The sequence below is a fragment of the Gorilla gorilla genome, chromosome 2 (assembly GCF_029281585.2).
Source record: "Gorilla gorilla gorilla isolate KB3781 chromosome 2, NHGRI_mGorGor1-v2.1_pri, whole genome shotgun sequence".
NCBI lineage: Eukaryota > Metazoa > Chordata > Mammalia > Primates > Hominidae > Gorilla > Gorilla gorilla.
This window is the reverse complement of record NC_086017.1, coordinates 133,260,624-133,280,939: the sequence shown is the minus strand read 5'-3', so window position 1 is coordinate 133,280,939 and position 20,316 is coordinate 133,260,624. Positions and strand designations below refer to the sequence as shown.

Here is a 20,316-nt window from a genome sequence, read left to right as displayed (position 1 = left end):
TTTCTGACAGGAGAAGGGGTGTTAATAGTCAAACTAGCTTAGAAATTATAATTAGTATCATGAATATTTTTATAAATCTCAGTTTTTTCCATTTAAGTTTTTCTTTACTTTTAGACTGTGATAGATGCCAACATTTTCCCAGCCCTCATTAGTATTTTACAAACTGCTGAATTTCGGACAAGAAAAGAAGCAGCTTGGGCCATCACAAATGCAACTTCTGGAGGATCAGCTGAACAGATCAAGTAAGTACCAATCAGGCAGCATATTGTAAGTTAAAGAAAAATTATTATTGTGTCTATCACCTTATAACCTCCCACATATTACCTAGAGTAAAAGATTAGCTGCCTTTGAGGGGAAAAGTAAGTGAGAGACGATCTTACCAAATAAGAATGTTTAGTTCCAGTCCTTAGGAAATTGTCCTTGGTGTCATAATTAGATGTGTATTTAATTCTTTATATCTCTCCCATTTCTTTTTGCTGAAAAACAATCCTGGGATATAAGAAGTAGGCATAGTCGAGGCTTGAGGCAATAGAAATCCTTGCTTCAACCTACTCTGGAGCTACTTGTCAGAAATATCTTGGGTAATATAGGTTACTTGTAGAACTTAGAGCCCAAGTTTAATAACTCACTCTTGCCCTTTTTAGTTTAGATGTCTTGATAGTAGAATTGGATCAGAATTGAAAGAGTGGTATGTCTGAGAATAAAGTGCCAAATTTAGTAGAGGCAGGTATCTTCTTAAGTACTATGGTATTCTTGTTAAAGGGAGGAGCTGTAGCAGCTCAAGACTTAAATGGCTCCCTTGGTAGCAGCTTAGTGATTGACTGATTGATTGAGATGGAGTCTCTCTCTGTTGCCCAGGCTGGAGTGCAGTGGCACTGTCTCGGCTCACTGCAACCTCCACCTCCTGGGTTCAAGCGATTCTCCTGCCTCAGCCTCCCTAGTAGCTAGGATTACAGGTGAGTGCCACCACACCCAGCTAATTTTTGTATTTTTAGTAGAAACGGAGTTTTCTCCTGTTGGCCAGGCTGATCTTGAATTCTGGAGCTCAGGCGATCCACCCGCCTCGGCCTCCCAAAGTGCTGGAATTACAGGTGTGAGCCATCATGCCCGATGAGCAGCTTATAAGCTTAATGAGTGGAAGAAAACATAAATATGGATGGGAATCAGTTCTTCAAAGGAGCATCATATAATTAAATGCAAAATTCAGGACATCTCGTATTTCAGATAGGGAAAAAAAGTAATGATGAAGAGAAAAATGGAGCCTAGACTCAGCCAGTCTTAACTTTATGGGGAATCCAAAATTAGGGAAAGATGGTTTCAAATGAGTGCTAAAGCATTAACTCCTTACTCATACGTAATATCAGATAAACATAGCTACTGCTTACATTGTTGCTTTGTGGACTGAATGTAGGCATTCATCAGATGCTAGTTTTGAGTGTTCTGTTTGGAATTAAAAAATAAAAATAGTCGTAACAAAGTACAGAAATTTATCAGGTAGAGAAAATAAGAAATATGTACCTGAAAGAATAAAATTACAAACAGATTAACATATGCAGTAGCTATTTTGGTGAAGTTCATCATGGGCAGGTTATTTCAGGGAGACAGAAGCACATTTGTCTTGTAGGTTTTTTCCAACCTCCAAAATTCTGATTCTAGAGTACTATGATTTTAATTATGCTGTCACCAGATGGTAAAAATAATGAAGTACTATAGTTATTTGAATAAGCTTTATGTTCAAATTCACATTTATAATTATTGTCTCTACATTTTATAGTAAATATATTTTCTTAATTGAAATAAGCCAGGCCGGGTGTGGCGGCTCACGCCTGTAATCCCACCACTTTGGGAGGCCAAGGCAGGCGGATCACAAGGTCAGGAGTTTGAGACCAGCCTGGCCAACAGGGTGAAACCCCGTCTCTACTAAAAGTACAAAAATTAGCCAGGTGTGGTGGCGTGCACCCGTAATCCCAGCTACTTGCGGGGCTGAGACTGGAGAATCGCTTGAACCCGGGAGGCAGAGGTTGCAGTGAGCTGAGATCATGCCACTGCACTCCAGCCTGGGTGACAGAGTGAGACTCCGTTTCAAAAAAAAAAAAAAGAAGAAGAAATAAACCATAAACATATATATTTTATTATGCCATTTTTCATGAGAAAGTATTCAGGAGTATTTTGCTCTGTTAGAGAAGCGTAGAATTGCTACTGTCCCTTTTTAAAATTCAGCATAGCTATTTATAATAAAATTAATTATCAATCTCCTAGCAGTTTCTTCTTCCCCACATGAAGAGTTATCTTGAAAGAATGTCACAAAAATATTACAGTCCAAATTACAAAAAACAAACTGACTTTATCACTTATAAAAGACATCTATCTGGCTTCTGCTTATTCTTGTGGCAGATACCAGATTTGGATGCAAGAAACAATTAGAATATTTTAGGAAATATCTTGGCCGGGCGTGGTGGCTCACGTCTGTAATTCCAGCACTTTGGGAGGACAAGGCAGGCAAATCACTTGAGGTCAGGAGTTCGAGACCAGCCTAGCCAACATGGAGAAAACTTGTCTCTACAAAAATTAGCTGGGCGTGTTGGTGTTCTCCTGTAGTTCCAGCTACTTGGGAGGCTGAGGTGGGAAAATGGCTTGAACCCAGGAGGCAGAGGTTGGTTGCAGTGAGACAAGATCGTGCCACTGCACTCCACCCTCGGAGACAGAGTGAGAGACTCTGTCTCAAAAGATAAAAAAGAATGTTTTAGGAAATATCTAGAATTTTAGGTTGAATATAATCAAATGTTAATACATATATAACACATGTTCTTAATGAGGGATAAGGATTATTAACTGAAATTAGAGAAAGATTCATCAAAGAAGTGAAACTTACTATTTGTATAGAGATTTGGCAAATTTGGAGGGGAGAATAGCATGAGGAAAAGTGAGAGAATGCAGTGTTTTTGGAGGTGGCAGGTCAGTCTTGCTATAGGTCGTTCTTTCACAAGGATGATTAAGTAATCGACTGGTGAATACTGGGATGAAAGCCTCAGTCTTGGGTATTGGGAAGACTTGGCCTGTCTAAGCTCACGAGTGACACAAAGTAAGGCCTGTGTCTAGGTTCATTATTTTTCTGTATGGATGTTCAGTAGTTTTAGCACTGTTGAAAAGGTGGAATCCCTTCTCCACTTAATTGCCTTTGCTCTTCTGTTAAAGATCAGTTGACTGTTTTTGTGTGGGTGTGTTTCTGGGCTTTCTATTCTTTTTGTGCGGGTCTGTGCATGAATTTGCAGTTTATCTGAGAAACCAAACACACAAACACACAGTTTATCTGAGAAACCACACACACACACACACACACACACACACACACACACACACACACGTAGTACAGTATAGGAAGTCCTCACTTAATGTCATTGATAGGTTCCAGGAAACTTTGACTTTAAGAGAAACATTGTATATATCAAAACCAATTTTATCATAGGCTAATTAATATAAATCAGTTGAGTTACTACGTGATATTTCTGGTCAAGGAAACATCACCAACCTTCAAAATATAGACCCAAAAACCTTCTAATATTAAACATTGAAACAGATGTCAGCTATACATAAATGTAAGAAAGATTAATAAAAACAAGTATGATAATTATTATCCAATTTTTGGTGAATCTGTGAATGATGGCAGTAATAGTGGTGGTGGGTTAAATCAAAGAATACAGATTTACAAAACAAAAGTTATGAGCATCTCCTACCATCCTACCACCACACAATTAAAAAAGCAATAACAACATATAAAAAAGGATTCCCAGCACTGAAGAATTTAATGAATGAAATAAAAATACAGTTGAGATCTTCAACAGTGGATCAGATCAAGCAGAAGAAAGAATTACTAAACTTAAAGATAGGTCTTTTGAAATAACCCAGTCAGACATGAATGAATGAATGAATGAATGAATGAATGAATGAAAAAAAGAATTAAAAAAGAAAGCCTAAATGGCATCTAGGATACCATCAGGGGAACAAACATTCAAGTATTGTGAATGTCTGGGCCCTCTATTTTGTTCCACTGGTTTTTTGTTTGTTCTTTCACCAATACCACACTGTCTTGATTAGATTATAGTAAGTTGATAATGTCATTCCTCCAACTTTGTTCTTCAGTATTGTATTGACTATTCTGGGCCTTTTGCCTTCCCATATAAACTTTAGAATCAGTTTGCTGGTATCTATTAACTTGCTGGGATTTTGTTTGGGAGTATCACATTGAATCTATAGATCAAGTTGGGAAAAATTGCCATCTTAACAATATTGAGTTTTGTCCATGAGCATGGAATATTTCTCCATTTTTTTTTTTAGATAATCAGTTTTGTAGTTTTCCTCATATATATCCTGTTGTACATATTTATTAGATTTACACTTTTTTGATGCTGATGTAAATGAGATTCTTTTTTTTTTTTGAGACAGAGTTTCGCTCTTTCGCCCAGGCTGGAGTGCAGTGGCACGGTCTCGGCTCCTGCAACCTCCGCCTCCTGGGTTCAAGCAATTCTGCCTCAGCCTCCCAAGTAGCTGGGAATACAGGTGCCCGCCGCCATATCTGGCTAATTTTTATATTTTTAATAGAGACGGAGTTTCACCATGTGGGCCAGGCTAGTCTTGAACTCCTGACCTCAGGTGATCCACCCGCGTTGGCCTCCCAAAGAGTTGGGATTACAGGCTTGAGTCACCACGCCTGGCCTGTTTGCTGAGTTTTTATCATGAATAGGTATTAGATTTTGTTAAATGCTTTTTTGCATCCGTTGAAATGATCGTAAGTTGATTACATTGATTCATTTTTTTAAAATGATGGATCAGCCTGGCATATTTGGAATAAATCCACTTGGTATATAATTCTTTGTATACATTCTTGGATTTGATTTGATAATGTTTTGTTGAGGATTTTTGTATTCATGTTCATGAGACATATTAGTCTGTAATTTTCCTTTCTTATAATGTTTTTATTTAATTTTGGTATTGGGGAAGTGCTGGCCTCAAAGATTGAGTTAAGAAGTATCCCCACTGTTTGTTTTCTGGAAGAGATGGTAGAATACTAGTATCGTTTTGTCCGTAAATGTTTGCCAGAATTCACCAGTGTGAAACCCTCATCCTGATGTTTTCTATTCTGGGAAGTTATTAATGATTCAATTTATTTAATACATGTAAGCCTGTTCACATCATTCATTTCTCCATGATTGAGTTTTGGTGGTTTGTGTCTTTCAAGAAATTTTTCATTTTATCATCTGAATGATCAAATGTGTGAGCATAGAGTTGTTTGTAGTATTCCTTTATTATCCTTTTAATATCCATGAGATCAAGTGATGATTCTTTTTCATGATATTAGTAATTTTGTCTTTTCTCCTTTTTTCTTGTTTGGCTAGAGATTTATTTTTATATATTTTTGAATTCTTCCTCCCCCACACAAAAAAGCAGTATGTGAGAAAGAGATTAGCACTAGCAGTAAGTTTCAAAATGACCTTACCAAACATTCACATAATGCAACTGGATTCATTATCCCTGCCTCTCTGTACTCAACTTGAGAAACCAGAATGATAAAAAACGACATGACTATTTACTGTGAATGTGATACAGTAATCATGTCTCTGAAGTTCAAGTATGATTAATCTTGATTACATACGGTTATACATTCTGCTTGAATTAAAGGAAAAATACCAGTTCTAGAATCCTCTGACATTTGTTTATTCTTCCCACAACTTACTTTACTAAAATTCTAATCATCTTTGAAAGATTTGGCCTATCAGGCTTGTGCTGGCTTTTAGCACCAAGAGTGTCATGTTTGAGAGGTGTGGCTATCTATGGAAACAAAGATGAAATTACTCAAACCTATACTATTTTGATGAGTCGCTCATTTCAAGGTATTAATAAGTGAGTATTCCTGTTTTTGGAATGCATAAATTGTGAAGAGAAAAGAATGGAGAAAGGTGCCAGAGAACTGGTTTGGGATAATTTATTTAGAGGGTTTTTTGTTTTTGTTTTGTGAAAAGGTAGAGCTTGTATGGTTGAAAGAGTGCTTGTTTTTTGTTTTTTTTTTTTTTAAGTCTCTGCAGTGAAGTTGAGGATGACTCGCTCACTAATTTCATAAGTTTAACAAAATTATAAAAGTTTTGTTTGACTACATTATTCTTTGTATTTAGGTACCTAGTAGAACTTGGTTGTATCAAGCCGCTCTGTGATCTCCTCACGGTCATGGACTCTAAGATTGTACAGGTTGCCCTAAATGGCTTGGAAAATATCCTGAGGCTTGGAGAACAGGAAGCCAAAAGGAATGGCACTGGCATTAACCCTTACTGTGCTTTGATTGAAGAAGCTTATGGTAAGATGCTTTGGTTGAAGAAGTTTATGGCCAAGAATGAATTGGGTCATAGATAGAGTTCAGTAAAAACAATCCTACTGCTAGGCACTGGATGAAAAGAGGACTGTTAGGAAATTGCTACTTCTGCAGACTGGATATTACTTGCATATGTATTTAAGATGTCAGTTTATAATACTAGCTTTCAGATGTAATCCCAGCAGTCATTTCTGTGCTATTATAAAATACTTATGAGATACAAATAATCTTTCTTTACATCAAGAACAGAGATATATGACAAAATATAGTTTAGGAATATATAGTTATGGAATTTCCAATAATTATTGCAGTTTTCAATAAAGATTTTCCTTTATTCTTCATTTTAGGTCTGGATAAAATTGAGTTCTTACAGAGTCATGAAAACCAGGAGATCTACCAAAAGGCTTTTGATCTTATTGAGCATTACTTCGGGACCGAAGATGAAGACAGCAGCATTGCACCCCAGGTTGACCTTAACCAGCAGCAGTACATCTTCCAACAGTGTGAGGCTCCTATGGAAGGTTTCCAGCTTTGAAGCAATACTCTGCTTTCACGTTCCTGTGTCAGACCAGGCTACCCAGTCGAGTCCTCTTGTGGAGCCCACAGTCCTCATGGAGCTAACTTCTCAAATGTTTTCCATAATACTGTTTGCGCTCATTTGCTTGCCTTGCGCACCTGCTCTCTTACACACATCTGGAAAACCTCCGGCTCTCTGTGGTGGAATACCCTTCTAATAAAAGGGTAACCAGAACGGCCCACTCTCTTTTATGGAAAAATCCCTAGGCTTTGGAGATCCGCACTTACATTAGAGTTATGGGAATATACACATATTAATGTGGCTCCCTTTTTCTTGTGGGGGAATAAAAGAGGACTCCTCCTCATTCCCTTTAACATGGCGGAAAAAACTGACATTAAAAGATGAGACTAAATCTTTATCTTGAATTTTACACAACTACTTACGACAAGGGAGATGTTTAGACCTGTTGTGTATACTTCAGAGTACTTTTCATGAGTTCTTCCACAGTGAACCCTTGGATTACCTGGTGGCTTTTTCTAGCCAGATTTGCATTAATCCTTACTGAGATTGGATGGTTTTCTTTCCTCTATTGGCGCCATTCTTCAGATATTAAAGTTAAACCATCCACTCCCTCACCTTCAGCCTTCAGTGAATGTGCTTTCTAGTTGTCAGGAATGCTGAAGAATTAACACTTTGACTCCTAAATGTGATACTGGTTTGTAGATTCCCTTAGAGCAGAAAGGAGAGGGACACATATTAATTTGTATTGCTTTTGCTTCTCTTTGGTCTTTTGTGTCTTAGAATTTGGAAGTGGTTCATTTCTGTTGCTGGTATGAGGATTTCGAATACTTAGTAATCGAAAACCATATCCTGTAATTTAATAAAAAAAACTAAGGAAGAAAAAACCCTCAAATTTTCCCAAATGCAATCAGTGTAACTAGGGGCTGTGTTTCTGCATTAAAATAAATGTTTCAGGCTTTGTGGTCCTGATCAAGGTCCTCATTAAAAAATTGGAGTTCACCCTAGGTGCTTTTCCCCTCTGTGACTGGCAGATAACACATACTTTTGAAAGTAACTTTGGGATTTTTTTCTTAGGTGCAGCTCAGTTCTAATCTTTTCATGCTGCACACGATTCCTTTAATGTAGCATCCTTATCTGAAAGAAATAACCATCTTCTCAACATGACCTGCTTAACCCAAATAAGAACAGTGATCTTATAACCTCATTGTTTCCTAATCATTTTATTTCATCTCCTGCTAGTACTGTGCCACTTCCCCCTCCCCCCACACAAAATAAAAACAGTATCTGCCTTCTGGCTCATTTAATGATGACTGCAATCTGTACCTGCAAATGGCGCTTCCAGTACTGTGTTCAGTGATCCACATTTGTGCTTGGACTGGAATGAAAAAATACGCTTAATTGCCAAGAGAACTGCAAATGAGTTCAATACGACTTCTCGGTGCTAGTTGGCCATCTTGACTCAATGTTGGGATACACTACCAGAGAAGATTTTTTTGTTGATGTGCTGTTCAAAGTGAATTCTGAAGGAAAAGGTTGCTCACCTCTGTTTCAGAGCATACCCTTTTAAACCTTTTTAGACTTGTCCTCTTCTAGAATTCATTATAACCCCAAAGTGTAAAAACTATTTGGAAGTTGCCCCTGACAAGCTATTATACATCTCTGGTAAATCCTGCTGAATGTAAGGGATATTCAGAGCTTTTCATACCTCATCATGATGTTATTTAAGCAGCCAACTTACGTGACCTGATTTAAACTTTTAAAAAATCCACTTCATTCAAACTAGAAAGAGTCAAAGACAAAGGACATTTATCAGCCAAGAGTGTGACGCATTCTTCGCATCTAGTCTGTAGTAGTGTCTGTGCTCTGGGATGGATACCGTCTGATGTCTGTTATTGATGGCGCAGCCACTGCAAAACTAGTCAACTCCCATCTATAACTGTTACTTTTTCTAGTGCTGCTTTGTGCTGAGAGAACATTTTAGTTTACTGCACTTGACCTGTAAAAGACTGATTCTTTGTAATTTTAGGGATAAATTAGGTGGTTAATTTAAAGAAGAAATTTCAATGTTGCCTTTACATCACATTAAAATATAACTTCTTTCAGAAGGATAATAGAAGCACTGATTCATAGTAAAAATCTTGTTTTTAGCTTTGACTTTTTTGTGGCTGTTTTTTAAAATTGTAAATTACTAGTAACATGTCATTTCTATAGGATGTTTTAAATTATGTACCTTCCATTGGATAGTTAAAATAATTTCATTTTATAAGTCAATTTGAGTGGGAAAGATACAAAGCACACAGTTGTCTCCCCACATTAGGAAGAGTAGTGTGCATTCAGACATTCGGAATTTTTGCTAGCAGTTGGAGATGTTTCAGTGAGTGAATTAAAACAAAGTCTATTTAACTGACGTGATCTATTTTGTGTCTAAAACAGAGGAATTTATCTTGTCCTAGAAGTTCATGAACTATAAGATCTAAATTTTTTTTTGTTTCTTTAACAATAAAATGATTTTCTCTTAGTATCAAAGTTGGAATTGGCTAAAAGTGAAGTAGCATAACTCAGATGTGTTGGAACTTGGTACTGAAGCAGCCTTTTTGGTAACAGAAATGACATTTTAAGGGGTAACTGTAAATCCTGTTTTTAGTTCTTTGCCTGTCAGATTCTCTTAACTTAGTTTAAATTCACTGAATACCCTACCACTAAGGCACTGCTCATTACAAAAGCATGTTAATTTCAATACAGGAAAACTCTTTTGTAGTTTTATATATGGATTGGGGAAAGTGACTTTGTTTTACTTTTCCTTTTTATTCCCCTCCATCCTCCAAACTTCCAATCTATATTATTTATAATGAGAACTTTGGTGGGGGAAAAAAAGCATTAAGAGAATTTTGGATGTAAAGGCATCTGGTATCTGATGGACCAGCAGGTAGATGTGGTTGGATTGAGAAATTCTGGGTAAGGTAGATGATAGAAGAAAGAGATTTTAGGAGACACAGTTCTCTGTGGAACACTTTCTTTCATGTTCCTGTAACTAATTGATCAAGACCCTTTTAAACGCTTATCTTTGTCAGTTCCGCTTCTGAAAAAACTATTGCCCTAGGATTGTTTCTTCCATATGACAGATGAAGGTTATTGGCTCTGAGTCATTTTTGGCATTATCGTCACAGATAAAAAGATTGGCAATTAATCTCATAAAAAATCAATTATTCCAGATTGCTGCCGATTTTTGCCTAAGAAACAATATGTAAGTATATTTTATAAACCAAACTTTGTCAGCCAATTCTCCTATTGTATGTCTACCCACAGGCAACTTTGAATTTACTTCTCTAGTGCTAAATAAACATTTCAGCGATTTAATCCCCCAACTTGGGGGATGCATTATGAAAAGGTTTTCCTGGAGTCAAGGGGTTTTTCTTTCTTGCTAGTTTTGTGAAAATTTTTATATCAATAGGCAAATCGTTATAACTTTTTAGGGGCTGATGGTTTTTAAGTATATTGGAAATTGTGGTGTCTAAGGATGATGTTCAGTGAAGAAAAGGGATCCACTTTTAGAAACCAGCATTGTTTGCTTTCAACTTTCATACTGTATGCTAACTCCTACATTCCAAAATGTGCTCATTTGCAGACACAGGTATGCCTATATACATGGAAGTCTCAAATCTGAATTTTTATCCATCTCAATATGACCATTTCTCTCTGTTGTGAGCTGAACAGATTAAGTATATATCTGCCAGATTGGGAAATATTTTGGTCTATCTTTTCCTGTCATCAGAAGTTAATTTTAAAAAATTATCAAAGGTCAGATGTGACTACTACAGTAAGTTGGCTATCATAAAGAATATTCCATAAAATGTTTTATCTGTCGTACAAAATTACTGGGTTTATGGCCGGATGTGGTGGCTCATGCCTGTAATCCCAGCACTTCAGGATTACAGGTTATATACAGGTTATAACAATGGATACCAGGACATCAGAATATCTGATAAAGCAAATATTTATATGCTAATTTAAAATATCAAACTGCTACTGGACATAAAATACATCTGGAAGCTTGGGGTAAGAAGAAAGAAAAGTAGTGTTCCGTTCTGTTTTTCAACTAAGGGTAAACGAAGTCCCAGAGTGTTTTCCCTGTAGGTCAAATTAAGGTAACATGTCTTTATTTGATCATCTGTTGTACACCAGATACCTGGCTAAGGGCTTTCCTTTTTTCTCATGTAATCTTCCAAATGTTCTTTGATAATTGTCGCTATATTATAGATGACAAAGTGAAGACTTAAGAGAAATTACTTTGCCCCAAGGTTACAACACTTAGATGGCTGTCCAAGGGAGGGGAAGAGCCCTGCAAATTCTGTGTCTTGAAGAAAGCAGTGGCCACGCAGTAGTTCCGTGCCCAGGAACTCCCAGAACTAGACTTGGCAACCACAGCTGGGCCAGCCTTTTTTGTTAGACCATTCTTCCTGACTCTTGCTCACCATCGGCACCCTGAAAATGACGAAATCAGGCTTAAGTTGCTTTTAGGTTACACAGACTGGAGTGTAGGCCCTCTCGGGCCAAACATCTTTCCTCTTCTGTGGTGCTAAAATTCTGTATGACCAGACAAGTATGGTAATAGGTTTTTTTTTCTTTTTTTTGTGCAAATGATTTCGTGTTTAGTAAAATAATGGCTAAACACATGGATCCATTCAAACGCATAAATGTGGAAAGTATTGACACAGAAGGAAAGGCTTTGAAGAATTACTGCCTCAGGAAGCAGTGCCATGGATGCGAATTTAACACAGTCTACTTCTTCCTAAAGGAATATCATCCCAAGGAATGTCAAAAATTAAAATCACCTTTTAATGTACTGGTTGTTGAGTGTTTCTGCTTTACCTCAAGTCATTCTGACCACTCTACATCCTGCTTCAAAGTGTTCTGACACTTAGATTTGGAATGACTCTAATGATTCTTTGTACTTGAATGTGGTCTGTCAGGCCATGGGTGAGTGCCTTGCACATAGTAGACATTCAATAAATACTAAATGAAGGAATATGCATGCATCTTTGTGATGTTAGTAAAGGGTGCTTGATAAAAGAAAATTCAAAGGAATTCCCTTATGCTGTTACTTGAAACCAGGATTAACATCTTAAGCAAATGTCTCAACGTGTGTTTTATATGCAGTTACTTTTCAGAAGACATGATTTGATCTGAAGTTTACACAATCAAACACTGTCATAGCAGAGGTCTGGTATTTAAAAACAAAGTGTCTTAGAAAAGCTAGTGGCCAGGCACGGTGGCTCACGCCTGTAATCCCAGCACTTTGGGAGGCTGAGGCAGGTGGATCATGAGGTCAGGAGATCGAGACCATCCTGGCTAATATGGTGAAACCTCGTCTCTACTAAAAGTACAAAAAATTAGCCGGGTGTAGTGGCGGGCGCCTGTAGTCCCAGCTACTTGGGAGGCTGAGGCAGGAGAATGGTGTGAACCCAGGAGGCAGAGCTTGCAGTGGGTGGAGATTGCGCCACTGCACTCCAGCCTGGGCGACAGTGCAAGACTCCATGTCAAAAAAAAAAAAAAAAAAAGCTGATGGGTATATTTTACAGTAAAGAAAAAAATTTATTAATATCCAACCAATGTGGAAGCTGCTGGTTGCCTTAGGCTATTAAACAGGGATTTTTCCTTTTTACATATTGTATGTATCGCATAAGTGACAGATGAGTAGAAACAAAGATGATTTATTTCTTCACTCCATGACTGCTTCTCTTCTATTTTGTTGAAGAGATTCCACTGACCAAGTATTTTATTCTGAAAACAAAAAACATTTGAGGCAAAACATAGCCTTAGTTCCTGCAGACTACATTGTTTTATAAATCGTACAAAATTACTGGGTTTATGTCCGGACGTGGTGGCTCATGCCTGTAATCCCAGCACTTTGGGAAGCCAAGGCAGGCAAATCACTTGAGGTCAGGAGTTCGAGGCCAGCCTGGCAAACATGGCGACACCCTGTCTCTACTAAAAAAAAAAAAAAAAAATTAGCCAGCCATCGTACTACAAGCTTGCAATCCCAGCTACTCAAGAGGTCGAGGCAGGAGAATCGCTTGAATCCGGGAGGTGGAGGTTGCAGTGAGCCGAGATTGCACCACTGCACTCCAACCTGGCTGACAGAGCAAGACTCCGTCTCAAAAAAAAAAAAATCACTGGGTTTACAAGTTTATTAAAGATAGCTTGAATGATTGTTGCCCCATTTCACTTGCATTTTGAAGGAGTCATTGTTTTCTCTAATTTTAAATTAATATACAGTCATTTCTGTGTTTTTTGCAGAAAGTAAAATTACTCATTCTTATTCATATCCACTTAACCTGCAGAAGGCCAATGGAGTCCGCTGGGAGTCCTCAATAAGGATCACTGCTTTACCCACCACTTGGGCCCGGCATTATTAAGATACAGTGATGGGTAAGGAGAAAACAGAAACGCAAAAGACCATAATGGGTGGTGAGAACAGTACCAGGTTTGGGAGAGACCTGGGCAGGCTGAGGTGTAAACTACCAGAGTGTGGAATGGTTGCAAGATTAAGTTATGATTATGAGGAGTGTCCTCTTGGGAAGTCCAAAGTAGTGTCTGCTAGGCACAGCCCCAGTTTACATTTGGAGATCAGCTAACACCTGTGAATTATTTTACTGCCCCCTTTCACTTTTAAAAATGTCCCAGTTTAGATAATGTTATGTGGCCACTCCATATTTATAAAGCCCAACTAGATTTTCATACATTGGCTAATGGTCTTAAGCAACTAGGTATATACATAGTTCTATTAATGCTTGATATTGAGACTGGATTTGGTAGTCAAGAATTGGCTATGAAGGAAGTTGAGACATTCCTTAATGTGGGAATCACTCCCGTGCCACGGTTTGGTCCAGCACACATACAAAAAAAAAATTGTTTTTAAATTTAAAAATTGCCCCATTTGTGGCAACACATCTGTTTAGATATTTACCATACTGAGGGGCAAGGGAAACACACCTTTGAACTATATTAAGATAAGAGACTTTGATTTCTAAGATGTCTATGGGAAATTTAAAGAAATCTAGCTGATTTCTGTAGGGAGGAAACTTCCAAAGCACTTAGATGGTAAAGATTAAGGGCAGCAGAAATAGAAACTGTTAATGAGACCATGTAAGAAATTTTGCTTGGTCAACCCGGGCAATGTAGTGAAACTCTGTCTCTACAAAGGGTGGTTTTTTTTTTTTTTTTTTTTTTTTGAGATGAAGTCTCACTCTTGTCCCTCAGGCTAGAGTGTGATGGCACAATCTTGGCTCACTGCAACCTCCGCCTCCTGGGTTCAAGCGATTCTCCTGCCTCAGCCCCCTGAGTAGCTGGGATTACAGGCGCCTGCCACCACGCCCGGCTAATTTTTGTATTTTTAGTTGAGAATGGGCTTTACCATGTTGGCCAGGCTGGTCTAGAACTCCTGACCTCAGGTGATCCACCCGCCTTGGCCTCCCAAAGTGCTGGGATTACAGGCGTGAGCCATCGTGCCCAACCAACAAGGTATTTTAAAAACTAGCCGGGCATGGTGGCGGGTGCCAGTGGGAGGATCGCCTGAGCCCTGGCAACGCTGCAGTGAACTGAGATGGCACCACTGCACTCCAGCCTGGGCGACAAGGGCAAAACTCCGTCTCATAAATAAATTAATAAGTAAATAAGAAACCCAAAATGCGTATCTCTTATTCTGCCACTTTGGATTTACCTACATTTATCAGTATTCAGCAAAACTCCGTCTCATAAATGAATAAATAAGGAACCCAAAATGCAAATCTCTATTCTGCCACTTCGGATTTACCTGTATCAGTATTCGGTGCTCCTGCACCGAAATGTCGCTGCTCCTCTCAAGCAAGTAAACTGAAAATCTTAGTTCTAATTTCCTAAGGACTACAATGTTAGGACTACATGTTAATATCAGAACATGAATGAATAAACAATAGAACATAACTAGTTATATTCGCCGGGCGCGGTGGCTCACGCCTGTAATCCCAGCACTTTGGGAGGCCGAGGCGGGCGGATCACCTGAGGTCGGGAGTTCAAGACCAGCCTGGCCAACATGGAGAAACCCTGACTCTACTAAAAATACAAAATTAGCCGGGCATGGTGGCGCATGCCTGTAATCCCAGTTACCCGGGAGACTGAGGCAGGAGAATCGCTTGAACCCGGGAGGTGGAGATTGCAGTGAGCTGAGATCGCGCCATTGCACTCCAGCCTGGGCAACAAGAGCGAAACTCTGTCTCAAAAAAAAAAAAAAAAGTTATATTCATAGCCTTGATTTTGTTTGCATATGTTCCTAATGCTATTTGTAAACAAATCCCAGACATCAAGAAATGGATTTTGTTAATAGGAATTTCTTCAGATTTTGGGAAAATCTGAAGAAAAATAACTTCCAGATCTTCCTATCAACACATCCTTTATTGTGTCCCCCCCTCTCTCTTGCTTGTGATAGCTGTGGTGGGCTAAATATATTCCAGCACTAATACCCTATCCTAGCCTTCATGTCAAGTGTTCACGATTCTTAAATTTTACTCTTCTAGTGCATACAACAGTTACTGGAAAATGCAGATTTAAATTATTTGAAACAATGATTAAACTCTGCTCCTGTGCTCCAAGGGACTTTTACGTTACCTTTTATTGAGTTAATAAAAATGGAAATAGTTTTCAATTGGTGCAGTTTCTAAACTTCTCAGCAAAAATCACTAATCCAGGCTAATGGGAAGAGAAAAGCAGCAGCAGGGTTTAGTTAGAACTGAACTTTAAGATATGCTGAAGGAAAAAAAAATTCTAAAAGTGTTAACAAGGGGAGGTCCATGGAGACCTTAATAGCTAAAAACAGTTGTAATTTAAGGTATAGAAATAAATACTCTAAACCATTTTAGAGTCTTCATTCTCAGGACTACCTCACTGTGTTTATACAGTTAATATGCACCAGCTAAGACTAAAGTATTTGTCCAATTCTTATTTAAATTTCCCCCTAGACTGGTAGGGTCTTAAAGTAATGGTATTTTAACTACAGTCGGTTTATTACAGGTGACCTAACGGTGCCTGTTGTGCCTTATAAAGGCCAAGACTTTCAATTATCCCTAATAAGTATACAATAGGATACCCATTGTTTCCAAGTGCTTTTAAATTCTTGACGCTGATGAGACATTTGCATCGTGACCAGCCACCAGTAAAATCTTTTAAGCCACGCTTTTTCTGCTTTTCTTGGGCACTCTTTTTTTTTTTTTTTTTTTTTTGAGACGGAGTCTCACTGTTGCCCAGGCTGGAGTGCACTGGTGGAATCTCAGCTTACTGCACCCTCCACCTCCTGGTTCATGCGATTCTCCCACCTCAGCCTCCTGAGTAGCTGGGACTACAGGCGTGCGCCATCACGCGCAGCTAATTTTTGTATTTTTAGCAGTATTGCTTGCGCCATGTTGGCCAGGCTGGTCTCGAACACCTGACCTAAAGTGTCCCGCCCGACTGGGCCTCCCAAAGTGCTGGGATTACAGGCTGAGTGCTCGGCCTCGGGCACTCTTTATTGAGCAACAACAGGTTGGAGAAACTAGTAGGGCTTCCAGTTTTTTGGTAAACCTATTGTTTAAAAGTCTGCCTGGTCATCAGATTCCAGTCGTCTTGTTTCTGCCTCAGATGATAAAACTCTAAAATTATGGAATGTGAGATCTGGAAAATGTTTGAAAACACTGCAGTAATTATGTCTTTCGTTGCAACTTCAATAGCATGTATATTTTACAGACTTTCATGACCATTAATCATCTCCTAAAACTGGGGAAAGCTCTCTAAAGCCTCCTTAAGAGTAACCTTATCCGTTACCCTATTCCACCAACCTCTTTGTCCTTTTCTGTTTCAAGCAACTTTGAGATCCCGACTTCTCTATGGAAGCTTAAGCCGTAGATGCTAAAACAAACGTTTGCTCGTTACTCCCAGCAGAGCACCGGCTTTTAAAGGACCTCAACAGACACGTTTCTTAACCCTGATGAAGCTTTTACAGGGGAAACTTAAACCAGGAATTTTACAATCTGGCATAAATTCTGTCACCCGCCCCGTGACTCCATCGCCACACATGCCACCAGGCTCCACACCACAACAAACAGGAGGGAGCGGAACCCATGCAAAGCAGGAGCTTCCCCCGTTTCCGGCGTCTGGGTGGATCTACGTTAGCTGCCGTTTAGGCAGCTTACGCGTCAAGTGTGGGCCTAAGCCTGCAGCTAAGGTAGGCATCAGCAAATCTAGTCCTTCTCTGTGACAATTTCCAAAAAGAAATGGTTTTTGAAACAACGATCCACTGCTTCCCACACTATCCATTCCAGTCAGGTCCGGGACACACCCTACCCAGCTAATGCACTCACCCAAGAAGGCAGTCGCTTTCGCATTTGAAGGGCGGGTCGAAAAAGACCGGAAATGAACATTGGCGACTTTTTTTACGCAGGCGCAGATGGCCGTCTCCCATTGGTCATCTCTGCTCGGTAGTGGTAGGAGGGACTTCCTTTGCACATGCGCCAGGCTGCTTTTCCGGCTTTGTTGGAGATTGACGCGGCAGTGCACACCTGCTGGTGCGTGCAAAAGTAGCAGACAGGCCAGAGTTTCCAGTTTCGGTGGCTTCGTAGGCTTTTAGCTTCTGAAATCCGCTAAAAGCGGCGGTTCATTCATCTTCAAGTACCTAACCTGACTGGTAGGGCTGCTCAGCATTCTGAAACATTTCGACCTGGGGAGGGGGCGGCGGTGAAAGAATACTTTCTGTAGAGAGTGCCCCTCGCGTCGCCCCTGCTTTGAAGGCTTTACGTATTAACGGAATGCCGAACATTTGTGTCCTACTTGCTGACAGCGCACAGGATCCTTCTAACAGTACTTCTCAAGTACTTAACAAAAAGATGAAAACCTGAAGTCCAAGCCGTGCTGCTGATTCCGTCTATCTCACAGTTTAAAGACTGTCCAGAAACTTTAAGCTTTCAAAACTGTACATTTTAAAATCCTGTGCGTTTATCTTCATTTTGCTGGGCAGAAAGCCAAAGTACTGGACTGCCTGGTTCAGGGCTGAACGCCTAGTACACCTGCTAACTTGGAGCTTCAGAGCCATGGCAACCAAGGAGTCAGGAGACGCCAAAGCACAGTTGGCCCTCTCCTCATCGGCCAATCAGAGCAAGGAAGTGCCTGAAAACCCAAACTATGCTCTCAGATGTACTCTCGTGGGACACAGGGAAGCAGTGTCATCAGTTAAGTTTAGTCCTAATGGAGAATGGCTAGCAAGTTCTTCTGCTGATAGGCTAATCATAATTTGGGGAGCATATGATGGAAAATATGAGAAAACACTCTACGGTCATAATTTGGAAATATCGGATGTTGCCTGGTCATCAGATTCCAGTCGTCTTGTTTCTGCCTCAGATGATAAAACTCTAAAATTATGGGATGTGAGATCTGGAAAATGTTTGAAAACACTGAAGGGGCACAGTAATTATGTCTTTTGTTGTAACTTCAATCCGCCATCCAACCTAATAATCTCGGGATCTTTTGATGAGACTGTAAAAATATGGGAGGTGAAAACAGGAAAGTGTCTCAAGACTTTGTCTGCTCATTCTGACCCAGTTTCTGCTGTTCATTTTAATTGTAGTGGGTCCTTGATAGTGTCAGGTAGCTATGATGGCCTCTGTAGAATCTGGGATGCTGCATCAGGTCAGTGTTTAAAAACGCTCGTTGATGACGATAACCCTCCTGTCTCTTTTGTAAAATTTTCCCCAAATGGTAAATACATTCTCACTGCAACTTTGGACAACACTCTTAAACTATGGGATTATAGCAGAGGCAGGTGCCTGAAAACATACACTGGTCATAAGAATGAGAAATATTGCATATTTGCCAATTTTTCGGTTACTGGTGGAAAGTGGATTGTGTCTGGTTCCGAGGATAACCTGGTTTACATTTGGAACCTTCAGACTAAAGAGATTGTGCAGAAATTACAAGGCCATACAGATGTTGTGATCTCAGCAGCTTGTCATCCTACAGAAAACCTCATCGCATCAGCAGCATTAGAAAATGACAAAACAATTAAACTGTGGATGAGTAACCACTAATCCCTTTGAAAATCAAGTAGTAGAGCCAAGTTGGCCAAAAAACTTGGATATTTAAAAAGGTGGTTTCTTTTAATTTTGGCAGTTTGGTATTTTAAAAATTGTCTATTGTTAAATTTTGAGATTCATACACTACATTTACAAAATGAGATAGTTGAAAAAGCACATCTAGAATTCAGCTTCTGACTACCAATCTTTTTTGAGCAACTTTTTGTAATTTTTATGGATTTATATCTATGTCACTTTTATTACAGGGATATATTGCATAGTGGTGAAATCTGGGCGTAGTATACCCTCACCCAAATAGTATACATTGTACCTAGTAAATACTTTCCCATCTCTCACCCCACTCCCACCTTTGAAGGCTCTAGTGTCTATGATTCTGCTCTCCATGTCCAGGTGTACACATTGTTTATCTCCCACTTGTGAGAACATGTGGTTTTTGACTTTCTGTATCATTACTTCACTTAATGGCCTCCAGGTCCATCCATGTTGTTGCAAAAGATAAGATTTCATTCTTTTTTTATGGCTGAGTAGTATTCTGTGGTGTGTATGTGTGTGTGTGTGTATGCATATATGTGTATGTGTATGTATATAAGTATATACACCACATTTCTTTATCCAGTCATCTGGATATGTATATAAGTATATACACCACATTTTCTTTATCCAGTCATCTCTTGATGGACCCTTAGGTTGGTTCCATAACTTTGCTATTACGAATAGTACTGCGATAAACAGCACTATTATGAATAGTGCTGCGATAAACAGTGCAGGTGATTTTAAAATATAATTTTCTTTGGGTAGATACCTACTAGTGGGATTGCTGGATCGAATGGTAGTTTTTAGTTGGAAAATCTCCATACTGTTTTCCAGAGGTTATAAAATGTACATTCCTCCCAACAGTGTATAAGCTGTGCCTTTACTCTGCATCTTTGCCATGACTCTTTTTGAGACAGAGTCTCTGGTGCCCAGGCTGGAGTGCAGTGGCACAATCTTGGCTCACTGCAACCTCTGCCTCCCGGGTTCAAGCAGTTCTCATGTCTCAACATCCCAGGTAGCTAGGATTACAGGCGTGCCACCATGCCTGGCTAATGTTTGTATTTTTAGTAGAGACAGGGTTTCACCATGTTCGAGGCTGGTCTTGAACTCCTGGCCTCAAGTGATCCACCTGCCTCAGCCTCCCAAAGTGCTGGGATTACAGGCATGAGCCACTGTACCCAGCCATTTTTTGACTTTTTAATAATAGCCATTCTAACTGGTTTAAGAGAGTATCTCATTGTGGTTATATTTTGTATTCCTCTGATGATTAGTGATGTTGAGCATTTTTTTGT

The 20,316-nt window shown here is 39.3% G+C and overlaps 2 protein-coding genes across 7 annotated transcripts in view; both read left to right on the top strand.

Annotated features, from left to right (window-relative positions):
* KPNA1 (karyopherin subunit alpha 1) overlaps nucleotides 1-9,053 on the top strand; it is an 89,741-nt gene extending 80,688 nt beyond the window's left edge. For all 6 annotated transcript variants that reach the window (XM_055383801.2, XM_004036173.5, XM_019023573.3 and 3 more), the window contains exons 12-14: nucleotides 115-242; nucleotides 6,168-6,346; nucleotides 6,709-9,053. In XM_055383801.2, coding sequence (XP_055239776.1) covers nucleotides 115-242; nucleotides 6,168-6,346; nucleotides 6,709-6,896 — 495 coding nt within the window. In that variant the 3' untranslated portion in view covers nucleotides 6,897-9,053. The remainder of the gene's footprint in view (nucleotides 1-114; nucleotides 243-6,167; nucleotides 6,347-6,708) is intronic.
* Nucleotides 9,054-16,494: 7,441 nt separating this feature from the next.
* WDR5B (WD repeat domain 5B) lies at nucleotides 16,495-19,508 on the top strand. Its single transcript, XM_055383803.2, has one exon. The coding sequence runs from the start codon at nucleotides 17,993-17,995 to the stop codon at nucleotides 18,983-18,985; it is 993 nt and encodes a 330-aa protein (XP_055239778.1). The 5' UTR covers nucleotides 16,495-17,992; the 3' UTR covers nucleotides 18,986-19,508.
* Nucleotides 19,509-20,316: the final 808 nt, after the last annotated feature.